The sequence below is a fragment of the Eumetopias jubatus genome, unplaced genomic scaffold (assembly GCF_037043125.1).
Source record: "Eumetopias jubatus isolate StellerSeaLion01/CBP00866 unplaced genomic scaffold, mEumJub1_p1.0 scaffold_17, whole genome shotgun sequence".
Lineage (NCBI taxonomy): Eukaryota > Metazoa > Chordata > Mammalia > Carnivora > Otariidae > Eumetopias > Eumetopias jubatus.
Window position 1 is genome coordinate 36210002 of NW_028274823.1, and position 13482 is coordinate 36223483.

The 13482-nt window shown below is 38.5% G+C and overlaps 1 protein-coding gene across 1 annotated transcript in view; it reads right to left on the minus strand.

Annotated features, from left to right (window-relative positions):
* Positions 1 to 1469: 1469 nt before the first annotated feature.
* The window catches only part of TNKS2 (tankyrase 2), a 70558-nt gene continuing 58545 nt past the window's right edge, over positions 1470 to 13482 (minus strand). Inside the window, exons 24-27 of the mRNA XM_028098608.2 lie at positions 11819 to 11924; positions 8704 to 8890; positions 4824 to 4980; positions 1470 to 3795 (exon numbers count right to left, since the gene is read on the minus strand). Of these exons, the coding sequence (XP_027954409.1) occupies positions 3733 to 3795; positions 4824 to 4980; positions 8704 to 8890; positions 11819 to 11924 (513 nt within the window). The 3' untranslated portion in view covers positions 1470 to 3732. The remainder of the gene's footprint in view (positions 3796 to 4823; positions 4981 to 8703; positions 8891 to 11818; positions 11925 to 13482) is intronic.

Below are 13482 nucleotides of genomic sequence, written 5' to 3' on the forward strand. Positions count from 1 at the left end.
GCTGGTACCAAACAGTGTGCAGACCAACTCCCGCTGCGGGAACTTCTCTGGGGCACTGGTCTACTGGAAGACCACCTGGCGGGGGGTTTCTGAGGATGACAACTGTGGGTGGATGATGAAGTAGAAAGATACTTTTTTTTTTTTAATTTATCTTAATTTTTTTTTAGAAAGATACTTCGGACAATGGTGGCTTCTCTGTGGGGAGCAAAAACCTTCTAAAAGCATATAATTGAAACCAATACTGTACTATATGTTAACTAACTAGAATTTAAATAAAAATTTGAAAAAAAAAAAGGGGGTATAAGTAAGTATTTTAGGTCACAGTCCTCCTAAGGAGTATGCATGAAAAGGAGGTGGCAGGGTGGGGGGTGTAGATTGAGCAGATAGTGAAAAGGCTACATTATGGTCTAACTTTATAAAAATCTGACCATGGGGCGCCTGGGTGGCTCAGTCGTTAAGTGTCTGCCTTCGGCTCAGGTCATGATCCCGGGGTCCTGGGATCGAGCCCCGCATCGGGCTCCCTGCTCCACGGGAAGCCTGCTTCTCCCTTACCCACTTCCCCTGCTTGTGTTCCTTCTCTCGCTGTATCTCTGTCAAATAAATAAATAAAAAATCTTAAAAAAAAAAAACAAACCTGACCATTTTCCTGGTGAAGATTGGCTACTACTACTTGCTTCCTCTGTCACTCTAGTTCTCTAACAGGGTAGGACAGCAGGTAAAGGGCCAGTCAGGAATACTAATTACAAAAGCTTATGGAAATTTACATGTTTTCTTTCCTCACCACCCAGCAAAAACTGGATCATATCAGACACTAGCATGCTTAGGAACTAGCAAGCAAACACTTTAATATTATCCTAACTGAAGCAGTAAGATAAAGCTGCTGAAAAATCTTTCAAAGCAAAACGACTCATGGGTTATCTGCACCATTATTTTATCATGGAAAGCAGAGAACTGATCCCATACACAAAAACACTTATACTGAAATCTAAAATAGAGACATCACTATCTTTTAAGAGTAATAAATACCACTAACTTTAAGATTTTAAAATTTATAGTTTTTTTTTTAGGTGTGGCTGTGGCTCAGTCAGTAGAACAGCAACTCTTGATCTCGGGGTCATGAGTTCAAGCCCCACATTGGGTCAAGAGCTTACTTAAAAAAAAAAAACACACACACACAAAAACACAAAAAATTCATTCTTCTTTAGAAGAAGACAGATTTCCCAGGAATAAGCTTCAAGGGGAGCAATTAAATGTCTGAAAGCATCTTATAGTTACTTCCATCTTAAAGCATCTGAATAAGTTATGGTCACAACATTCAAAATTTCAAACTTTAAACTGCACTCTATCACTGTTAGACTCAGAACTACATTGTTTTCCTGCAATTGTGGTTTATTGTAATCTTAATCCATATTCTCAAAGACCATTCAACATATTTATACTATTCCAGTAATTACCATGCTACCCAGAAAAACAAATGAACACTTTATTAAGAATTAAATGAGGGTATGGAATGTGATACAGTACAAGGTGGATATAATAGTACTACTCACACACAAAGTTAAATCTCATTTCAAAAAAAACAAAATCACAAGACAAAAGAAAAAGCAATTCCATCATTATAAAGTAAGATATTTCATGCAAACACTCCAAAAAAATCCTCCCAACCACCCCCTAAGCCACCCCCAAACTGCCAACAAACAAAAAGCTATCTGAAAATATTGCCATGCTAACATATTAACCACAATGTAATCATTCATAGGAAAACAACACAGTAATTAAGCAATGGATTAGATGAAACAACACAGGCTGCAGTATATAACCTCAGAGACCTTGATGACTTTATGTGATAAGCAATTCCAGATTCACTTATGGGGGAGTGGTATGGGCTCACTGTTGAGAGATATGTAAATATGAACTCCATTAACTCATCTCATTATCTTCTAATTATAAAATCTGGAAGCTTCCAGAATCTGAAAAATTATACAAAATTCGGCAGACTCCACTTGGGTTCCAAGAAATTACTTTAGGATCGTAACTGCAATTATTAGAGAACTGTATAAAAGCACTTTCAAGGTCAAGAATCGACCTCTCAGATATTGATCACAATTTACATTATAGAAACAACTCCAGATATGCATTTACTCTGATTAACTCTTACTTAGGACAAGAAACATGATTTTCTAGCACTTTATGTACAATTTACTGCAAAGAGCCAGATAATTTAGAGATGGAATAAAATATAAAACAAAAGTGAACTGGTACATAGAGCGAAGGGGAACATTCTCACTTACAGAGACTTAAGTCAGTAAAAACCTGCCTTGCCTCCTGAGGCAGCTAGAGTCAACAGACTGCCAAGCTATATATAATTCATGTCTCTGTGCCAAGAAGCTTTAAGCCTATTTCATGGAAAAGATAGTTTTCCATTAGAAAACAGGAATGACATTTTATGGGACAGCATTCCCCTCTACAGCTGCCAACAAGCCTGTCACCATGTAGTGCACAAAGCGTATTTCCAAGTGACTGTGAATGTCACAGTGAGGCTACCCAGGACCAGGAAGCACCGTGTCACAGCACCTGCCCATGTAGGTGACCTGGACAGAACTGGGACACCCACATTTATTTCATGATTCTGGGTTCAGCCTTCTTATGGTGTACAGATTGGCTGTAACGGTGAGGCCAAGGAAGAAGAAGAAGAAAAAAATACTTAGGACAAAAAAAATGACCCACTCCCATTTGCTTTTTTCCCCCTCTTTAGATTTAGGGTAATTAGAACAGATTGGAAAATTATTCAGGATTACCTTTCCTACCTCTGAAATGTAACTTCCTATTTACACTACACGAAAAGAATACATAATTGCTCAGTGGCAGGATTTAGCCTCTAAAACAAAGAAGCACTTGCTCTAATTTTCACAAAATGAAATGAGAAAATTTTCCCATGTGAAACCCAGAAAAGAAGTGTCTTTAATAATCAGGAGGTTCATAGAGCTCTTTGGAATGTGTCTTATACATACAAAGTTATCACAAATTAAATCCCCAGAGTATTCATGAAATAAGTTCTTCAATGGGAAAGATTCCTAATGAGAGATAAATGCTTCCATCAGCAAATTAAATCTGATAAATCAGTCTTTCCCAACTGACAAAGTCTTTGCTAACAGCTTAACATAGCCTCTGGAATCGAATGTAAAGTTCACTCAATCATGATGATGCAAGATGAAGTACAGATGTGCAGTACATATGAAAAAAATGTGTAAACCGCTGCAGTTCTAAAACAGATTTATATTACAAAGCAATGTAAATAAATATTGGGCTAGTACAAAAGCTCTTATTTACAGTTTTACAAATGAAATTGTATTCAGTGTAAATGCTGTGTTTTCAAGAACACAGTACTGTATTAGTAAAATGAGTTCTGTTGAGGGGATTACAGTTTGTTAGAATCAATGCATAACATATAAAAGATTCAAGTTAACTTTGTTTATAATTTAGTACAGACAAACCCAGTTTAACCTGGAATGGCATCTGTTAAAGTGCTGAAAAACAGGAAATATTTAGAAAACACTGTACATTATTAAAGCTTTATCAAGTCAGAATGTTAAACTTCTTTCACATTTTTTATTCTTTTGCCACAGGCTTGTGGACAAGATGATATTTCTCAGCAAAGGAGTAAAATTTAAGAGGCCACCAGCTGCTTAGATGATTTTAGGTTCAGTGGATTTAGATTCCTAAAGCGACTATTTATCCATCAACCATACCTTCAGGCCTCATAATCTGGTAAGTAATTAAATATTCAGGATAAGCCTGGAAGAGAAAGATTAATTTAAATGTTGGTAAACAAATTTTTTTTTTTTTTTAAGATTTTATTTATTCACTTGCGAGAGAGACAGAGAGAGAACAAGCAGGGGGAGAGGCAGAGGGAGAGGGAGAAGCAGACTCCCCACCGAGCAAGGAGCCCGATGCAGGACTCGATCCCAGAACCCTGGGCTCATGACCTGAGCCGAAGGCAGACGCCCAACCATCTGAGCCACCCAGGCGCCCAACAAATTTTTTCGAAAGGCGATTTTACCATAAGGATTCCTAATCTTTAGAGAAGAGGTTTTAAGTTAGTGTGTGGATCTGAATCATCTAAGGACATTTTCTTAAAAACATCCTTACTTTGATTTCAATCCCACTTAGGTTCCGAATAAGCAGGATGAATCCTAAGCATGTGTTTGTTTTTAGTAACTGAGGTGATCCTGCTACATATCCTCAGTTCAGAACACTGCTCTAGAGATGCTTTTGACTGGATCTGTGTCACTAACAGCAAGAAGGAATTGTACGCTTCCTTGCTACAGACAGGTTAACTACTAAATACAGGATTCTGATTAATTATATTTTACAGAAGGTTAAAAAAAAAAAAGAAAAAGATCCACCAGAATTGGCAAAATCTGAATAAAGTCTATAAAGTCTATCAATGGTATTTTCCCAATGTTGATAATTTTAAAAGAGAATGTCCTTGTTTTGGGGAAATACACACTGAAGCATTTTAAGTTACACAGCAAGCCTACAACTTCCTCTCCAGCAGTTCAGGGAAAAAAAAAATCTGTATCTGCACGTACGTGGGAGAATGATAAAATGTTAACATTGGGAAAATCTGGGTAAAGGGTATACGGGAATTCTCTATTATTTTTGCTACTTTTCCATGAATCTAAAATTATTTCCAAATAAAGGTTAAAAAAAAACCCCAACCCAGTTCTTAAGGCAATTATGCCTTGTCAATTTAAGAGACTAGTAAGAAGAAGTATGGCTCTAAATCATTTCTGAAGATGAACAAATAAAACTGAATTTACCTGTTCTCCTCTGTAAATAACATATTCAGCTAATGCTAGACCATTTACGCTGGGTCGACCAGTGACTGAGTGATGTCCTGGAGGAGAATGTGCCATTTTCATTGCGCTGAACTGCAGGAAAGACTTTCCCAAGGTTACCCGACAAAAGAGCAGCTGCCTATAACAGGAAAAGGAAAAGATCTCCGTGACAACAAGGAAGTACAGGGCAGTTTCATTTCTGTATGTTACCTAAGTTTTTTAACGTACTCAGACATAAACAGAGTTGTTTTTGTCATTTCATCCTTAAAAAGAACTTTGTAAGAATGTCTCCTGCTACTCTCATTAATGAATTTGCCACTTTAATTCTTAACTATATAAACTGAAAATGTAACGACCTTATAGAGATGGAGGCTCTATCTTGTACCCAGATCAAAAGCACAAACCATAGCCCAAGTGAGAAGAAGGATTTAAGGGGCTCCCATGAAGTAGCTTGCAAAGTTGGACATTTATCTAAGAGATTTAACTAAGTCTAATTGATTCCACCTTCAAAATGTATTTGAGGGCGCCTGGGTGGCTCAGTTGGTTAAGCAACTGCCTTCGGCTCAGGTCATGATCCCGGAGTCCCGGGATCGAGTCCCGCATCGGGCTCTCTGCTCAGCAGAGAGTCTGCTTCTCCCTCTGACCTTCTCCCCTCTCATGCTGTTTCTCTCTCTCTCTCAAAAAAATAAATAAAATCTTTAAAAAAAATGTATTTGAAATTCATGCTCTTAATTCTATGGCTACTGTTAAGTTCCAATCACCAAAATTTTTACTTGGACTGGGAACAATGGCCTCTGAACTTCTCTTCCTATTTCTCCTCTAATTCCTAGCTAAACTATTTTCCATCCAAGCAACCAGTTATTTAGAAAAAAACAACCCAACACATAAAACATTAATAAATTACATCACTTTTCTGCTTAAAACTTTGTAGAGGCTACTCAGTGTACTTGAAGAAAATCCAAATTCCTTACAATGGCTCCAGATTCTCAAATCTTGCTTTGTGTTCATTGTGCACCAGGAACATTAATTTTCTTTCTTCACACAGGCCAACTTTCTTAACCCCACGGCCATCATACACACTGTTTCCTCTACCACAAAAAATGGTATCTACTCTGCCACTCTTCAACTGGCTAACACTCATTTTTTTAGGTTTCAGCTAAAATGTTAGTTCTTCAAATAGTCTTCCCTTACCAGAAGTTTAAGTAGATTCTCTCCCAATCCCCTCAGGCATATGATTGACCTTCCTTATTTCCAATGAACTTTTTTTTTTTTTAATTACTTCATGGTTTCTCTTGTTTTGGTTTCTCTTGTTTTTCAGAGGAGAAAAGATTTTGGTGAACTAGTTGATTCTGTTCTCCGAAGAAGAGAGGCTATCTATACTTTTTATTCTAAATATGACTGCTGTAAACCTTAGCATTTCTAATAGATTTCTATTACAGTTAAATCAGCCCTGTGATAATCCAAATACAGAAGTCTTAAGTTAATAAACTTATTTGCAGAGAACCAACCATTCCATTCAAAAGACAGTTTACAAGAGGTACTAAAACACTGCTTATTATAATCAGAACTATTTAAATGTAAGTCAAATAGGTTAAATGCTCAGAACTTTTACCTCCAGATAATAAGACAGCAGAGTTCAATTTATAGAATCTCAAGAAATTATATGCCTTTTAACCTGTCCAATTAATTTATGATCTAAAGCAGAAGTGGATGGGAGTTCATGCCCAGAAGGGCTGACTTTAGGCACCTACACAAGTCTAAATTTAAGGGGAAACCAACAAGAGTAATATAAAAACAGACCTTGTTTTCCTCCAGGACTACAGTTACCTTGGCAACCTTTCAAAAATCAGCTGGGAAGACTTCAAAAATTCCTAATGCCCAGATCAATTCTAAGAGAATCTCTTGGCAGGGTGGGGCGGAAAAGATATCAGCATCAGTTTTTAAAGTTCCCCAGGTGATTCCAGTGTGTCACCAAGGCTGAGGACTACTGCTCATGGACCTTCTTCTAGATTAGTGATCAGTAAACATCAGCATCACCTGGGAACTTGGTAGAAATTCAAGTTCTTGCGCCTCATCTGAGACCTACTAAATCAGTAACTGAGTAGGCAGCGCTTAGGAACCTGTGTTTTAGCAAGCCCTCTAAATGATTCTCATGTTTGCTAATGTTTGATGAAGATTGTTCTAGATTTTTATAAGCAGTGTCCTAACTACAGAATAAATCTCAGCAATTAATTTTACTCAATTTTTCAAATGGCAAAAGATAATTTATACTTACCTATGAGGAGTTTAATAGGGGCAAGTTATCTGAACGATTTTAACAACTGAGTTACTAGACCAGGGTAACTAAAAGTGGAGAAAGTACGAAGTAGTTATTTGATGATAATGTGCTTTTTAAAAGGGATTGATATGTTTCACTATAACTTTTCAAGTAGTAATATCATAAATAGAGAATTAGGATCCTATCTCAGTGGAAGACAGACTCCCTCACTCCCTCATGCATTTCTATGGAATAATTAGGCTTGGCAAGTAATGCCACTTTAGCATGTGAATACTATATATATATATATATATATATATATATGCACACACGAATACTATATATACATACATATATATATTTTTTTAAAATAGGAGGTGCTGGGGGCGGATGCCCGGGTGGCTTGGTTGGTTAAGCGTCTGCCTTTGGCTCGGAGTCCTGGGATCGAGCCCCACATAGGGCTCCTTGATAGGCCGCAGGTCTGCTTCTCTCTCTCCCTTTGTGATCTCTCTCACTCTGACTCTCTCTCAAATTAAAAAAACAAAACAACCAACAAAAAACCAAAAAAACCCTCCATAAACTTTAAATAGGGGGGATGGGAGGGGCAGAGGGAGAGGGAGAGAATCTTATGCAGCTCCACACCCAGCAATGGAGCCTGACATAGGGCTTGATTTCACAACCCTGAGATCATGACTTGAACCAAAATCAAGAGTGAGACGTATAACTGAGCCATCCAGGCGCCCCTTGAATACTATATATTTTTTTAATTATTTTTTAAAAAGATTTTATTTATTTATTTGACAGAGAGAGACACAGTGAGAGAGGGAACACAAGCAGGGGGAGTGGGAGAGGGAGAAGCAGGCTTCCTGTGGAGCAGGGAGCCCGATGCGGGGCTCGATCCCAGGACCCTGGGACCACGACCTGAGCCAAAGGCAGACGCTTAACAACTGAGCCACCCAGGCACCCTGAATACTCTATTTTAAAAAAATCTATAGTCCTATAATATTTAAGGGACACAGTAAAATCTCTCAAGTCCAAAGGTATTTCCTACTCCATATTCTTTAAAACACTCGGTGTTCCAATGATTAAATTCGTTAAATAGGTCAAGTGCTCAGAACTATGCTTGTCCTATACAGATCATTTAATAAATACTAGCTATTATTACAACTGGTGAGAGGGCCAAAAGCAACCTGAAACATGCCTAGCTTGGATTCCTAAACTTGTCCAAGATGATGCCCTTCTCCCCAAATTTCTCAAATATGAAACCAGTTCTTATCAAATTCTTATCAAAATAAATGAGAATTTAAGAAATAAGACTGAGCTCATACGGGAAGAGAGGAAAAAAAGAAACAAGACGAAACCAGACAAGGAGACAAACCAGAAGAGACTCTTAGTCATAGGAAATAAACTAAGGGTTGCTGGAGTGGAGGGGGGTGGAGGGATGGGGCAACTGGGTGATGGACACCGGGGAGGGTATGTGTTGTAATGAGCACTGACTAGGTATTATATAAGACTGATGAATCACAGACCTGTACCCCTGAAACAAATAAAACATCATATGTTAACTGAATTTAAAGAAAAAAAAGAGAACAAGTAACCTCTTACCTGTGGCAAACATAACAAGATCTGTCTTTGTGAACTGGACACCCAGTACCTCCTCCGATTCCATAGACATACTGATTGCTTTTGGAAGAGTTTTCAGCAAAATAAATCCCAGCTCCAAACATGCCACCTATGTAGGCGTGCCTTTCATCGAAGCCTTTATGGATAATTGCATTCACAAAGGGAGATCCTAAAATACATGTAGATGGGTAACAATTTAAAATTATCTTAGAAGAAAAATAAAATGAAATCCTCTTTGGAGTTAAATTCTTGAACATACATACATGCACACCACAATAAAGAATATAAAAAAACAAGGATAACAAGTTAACTGTCAGCTACTTTATGCCTTTAGAATAAATAACTACTTTTTTTTTTTAAAGATTTTATTTATTTGAGAGAGAATGAGATAGAGAGAGAGCATGAGAGGGGAGAGGGTCAGAGGGAGAAGCAGACTCCCCACTGAGCAGGGAGGCCGATGCGGGACTCGATCCCGGGACTCCAGGATCATGACCTGAGCCGAAGGCAGTCGCTTAACCAACTAAGCCACCCAGGCGCCCAAAATAACTACTTTAGAAGAATTGCTAACATTGGTTGATGTTTCGATGTTTCTAATAAGGTGGTGGATGAGTTGTCAAAAAAAACAAAAAAAAACACACAGATTCAAGTAGAAAAAAGATTACTTGAAATACCAGTGCTAAAGTTATCAAATTCTAGACCCCAAATCCATACAAATCCAGAACAAAGAGTTTTATAATTCACCTCATACAGCAACGCTGAATGCAATTAGGTCTCACTGACACTCACATCTGTGTACATTTTCTAGGTATCAAAAGTGGCCAAAGTGGTCTTTTTTTTTTTTAGAAGATTTTATTTATTTGACAGAGAGCACGCATGAGCACAAGCAGGGGGAGCTCCAAAGGCAGAGGGAGAAGCAGGCTCCCCGCTGAGCAGGGAGCCCAATGTGGGGCTCGATCCCAGGACCCTGGGATGATGACCTGAGCCAAAGGGGGAGATAACCAACTGAGCCACCCAGCCATCCCCAAAGTGGTCTTCTCATGTTCATGTTTTTTTTTCAAAGATTTATTTATTTGACAGGGAGAGAGAGAGAGGAAGTGAGCATGAGCACGCATGCATGTGTATGTGTGTGTGGGGGGGGGCATGAGGGAGGGGCAAGGTAAAGAGAGAGTGTTAAGCAGACTGCGTGGAGCCCTACATGGGGCTCGATCTCACGACCCTGAGATCATGACCTGAGCCAAACACCAGAGTTGGACACTTAACTGACTGTGCCACCCAGGCACCCCTGTTCATTCTCTTCTTTATACTTCTTCTCTCACATCCTTCCACTTCTCTGCTTTTCATCCTGTTACACCAGATTCTATCTGCATATGTGGTGTGTTCCTTCATTCTCTGCATACTACTTTCTCTCCCTTCCTTTCATGTGTGCCAAGGAGAACTTAGCCAAAGGGAAGGAGGTAGCCATGGGAACCAGGCTGGAGAGTAGGGTGAGGGGTGGGCGTTGGGAAAAGCCAATATAACAGTTAACTGATTCATCAAGATTAGTGTCCCTGTTCATAAAGGGACAGGAAAATATGCTGAATTCCACTTTACAGATACACTGAATAGAATCACTTATTTGAATTAATTGGAAAAACCAAAATCATTTATACTATAAAATAGAAAAATCATTCATTACAATCAAGTCAGTACGTAAATATTATACTCTGTGCCAAATCATTATCATAATGATTTTTAGGGTTTCAGAATGAGAAATACTATTTAGATATTATGCACCAATTCAGTCTGCTATAGCCATTCTTCCAGGGGATTGTGAAATTTAAATGCTGTGTTTTATAGAACTTTATAGGTCTCTAAAAAATTTTCTGCGATTAAGGCCAAATGAAAAAACAGATGGGAGCTACTATGGGCTTGAAGACTTGATAAACACTACATTACTATCTATACTCATCTTTGCTGTAAATTTGAAAGACCAGGGGCGCCTGGGTGGCTCAGTAAGTTGGACGTCTGACCTTTCATCTCAGCTCAGGTCTTGGTCTCAGGGTTGTGGGTTCAGGCCCCATGTTGGGCTCCACGCTGCTTAGAAAAAAAAGACAGACAGACCAATGAACATCTGTTAGTTTGCAACATAAAAAAAACCCAAGAAATTTCAAGAATAAAGGTGCTCTCAATTCTACGGAAGTTCTCAGAAAATTTCCTAAATTCAATGACAATGGCTTTTTTTTTTAGATTTTATTTTTTTTAAGTAATCTCCATCCCTAAAATGGGGCTTGAACTCAGGAAACCAAGATTAAGAGTGGCATGTTCTATCAACTGAGCTAGCCAGGCACCCCTAACTGACAATGGCTCTTCTAACACAATGAAGTTAAATGTAGTTTTGACACTTAGAATCAAAGGCAGAATAGATGTGTACGGTCTTATGAGGCGCTTTTCAGACCTTATTTCATTTTATTTTTATTTTTTTGAGAGAGAGAATGAGAGACAGCGAGCGAGCTTGTGTGAGGTGGGCGTGGGGGAGGGAGAGGGAAAGAGAGAATCTTAAGCAGACTCCACACTCAGTGCAGACAGAGCCCAACTCGGGGCTCGACCTCCTGAGATCATGACATGAACCAAAATCAAGAGTCAGATGCTTAACTGACTGAGCCACCCAGGCACCCCTCAGACCTTATTTTAATTTTAATTTAATTCAATCAACTAGTTAAAAGGAAAATACACCATTTCTCAGAGTGATCATAATATGCAGTATCAATATAAAGAGAATAGGAAAATATGAATAGTTAACATTTCCATTTCTATATTTTGTCCTTATGGCAGTCCTATTTATAAACAATCCATTATAAAATATATAAACTCAAAAGAGGTTGGAAATACAAATATAAATGTAGTATTTACAGAAATAATGTTTATTTTTAAAAAGTGGCATGAGAAAAATAGACTCATTATTTCCTATGTGACCAAAAAAACTAATGTAGAAGAGGATGGTGGCAGGGTAGAAGAAGAATCTTTTTTTAAGTAAGGTTTGAACTGACAACCCTGAGATGAAGAGTTGCATGTTCTCCCTATTGAGCCAGCCAGGCATCTCGGGGAAGAGGACTCTTACCATGAAATAGCATTCTTTCATTTGCATGGTTGTGGTTTTCTTCAGAAACTTCTTTTCTCCTGTGAGTGTATCTTTCCCATAGTTTCTTGTTACAAACTTTCTGAATCTATAAAAAAGAAATCGGAAAAATCAAAATCTTTAGGTCATACTTACCTACTTGTTCATCTTAACCAAAATGGGCCACATAGCCAGTAGAGAGGCAAAAGTTTTTTCTGAAATGTAAACTATGTTTTATTTTAGTCAACTAAAAATACTTGGTCTCAAACATAAAGACCTTCATCTGTTATTAATTAAAAATATTTGGAATAGCCACACCAAATACCATTTATTTATTTTAAAGATTTTATTTATTTGACAGAGAGAGACACAGCGAGAGACGGAACAGAAGCAGGGGGAGTGGGAGAGGGAGAAGCCGGCTTCCTGTGGAGCAGGGAGCCCAATGAGGGGCTCGATCCCAGGACTCTGCATGACCTGAGCCGAAGGCAGACGCTTAACGACTGAGCCACCCAGGCGCCCCAAACACCATTTTTTTTTTTGAAGATTTTATTTATTTATTTATTTGAGAGAGAGAGAGAGAGAAACAGCATGAGAGAGGAGAGGGTCAGAGGGAGAAGTAGGCTCCCCGCCGAGCCGGGACCCGATGTGGGACTCGATCCCAGAACTCTGGGATCATGACCCGAGCCGAAGGCAGTTGCCCAACCAACCGAGCCACCCAGGCGCCCTCAAACACCATTTTAAAAATATGTACACAGACACAGAGACACACCCTCTATCTTCCCTATCCTTCCAATTCCTAAAATTTTTGTTTGGAGAAGAGTTAAAGATGGACGGATGCTGGTCTCATTTGGAGTATTTCTAGGATCAAAATTCACAATCCTAGAGCTATTTCTTGGCTGTGTTTAAAGGTGTTACACCCCCTACTGGTCCTAGAGCACATCTGGGAGATGGTGGTTTTAGTCTTGGCTCAAAAACACTCAAAATAGGGGCGCCTGGGTGGCTCAGTTGTTAAGCGTCCGCCTTCGGCTCAGGTCATGATCCCAGGGTCCTGGGATCGAGCCCCGCATCGGGCTCCTTGCTCCGCGGGAAGCCTGCTTCTCCCTCTCCCACTCCCCCTGCTTGTGTTCCCGCTCTCACTGTGTCTCTCCTCTGTCAAATAAATAAATAAAAATCTTAAAAAAAAAAACTCAAAATACTGCTACAGATGTAATCAACGAACACAACTGAAAGATCTCATTCATGTTAAAAAAAGGAAAATAAAAGTTTTATCACTGAAAAATTCATTAAATATTGCATTAAAATATCTTTGCGGAGGAAGAAAACAGTGTATCTTTTCTCGACTTTTAACTATTTTGAAAATCAAAAACATATTCTCTCTCCTGCCCTCACCCTTAACAAATCTCTATACATTTTGTTACTGCAGATAATGCAGCCTTGACTGAAATCTGCCTGTAATAGACATAACTGTTTTATTAAAAATTATTATGTATGTTCATGAATGGAAATCTCAAGACGTTATTCTTGTCATACTATGATATAAATAAAAAGGAGCTTCCAGAAGTAGGATTCCTTTACCTGAATAATGTGTGCTTTTGTTTTAAATCATCTAATAGTATGAACATAGCAATTTCAATAAACAGTTTTAGTATTCACTAACTCTAAAATAT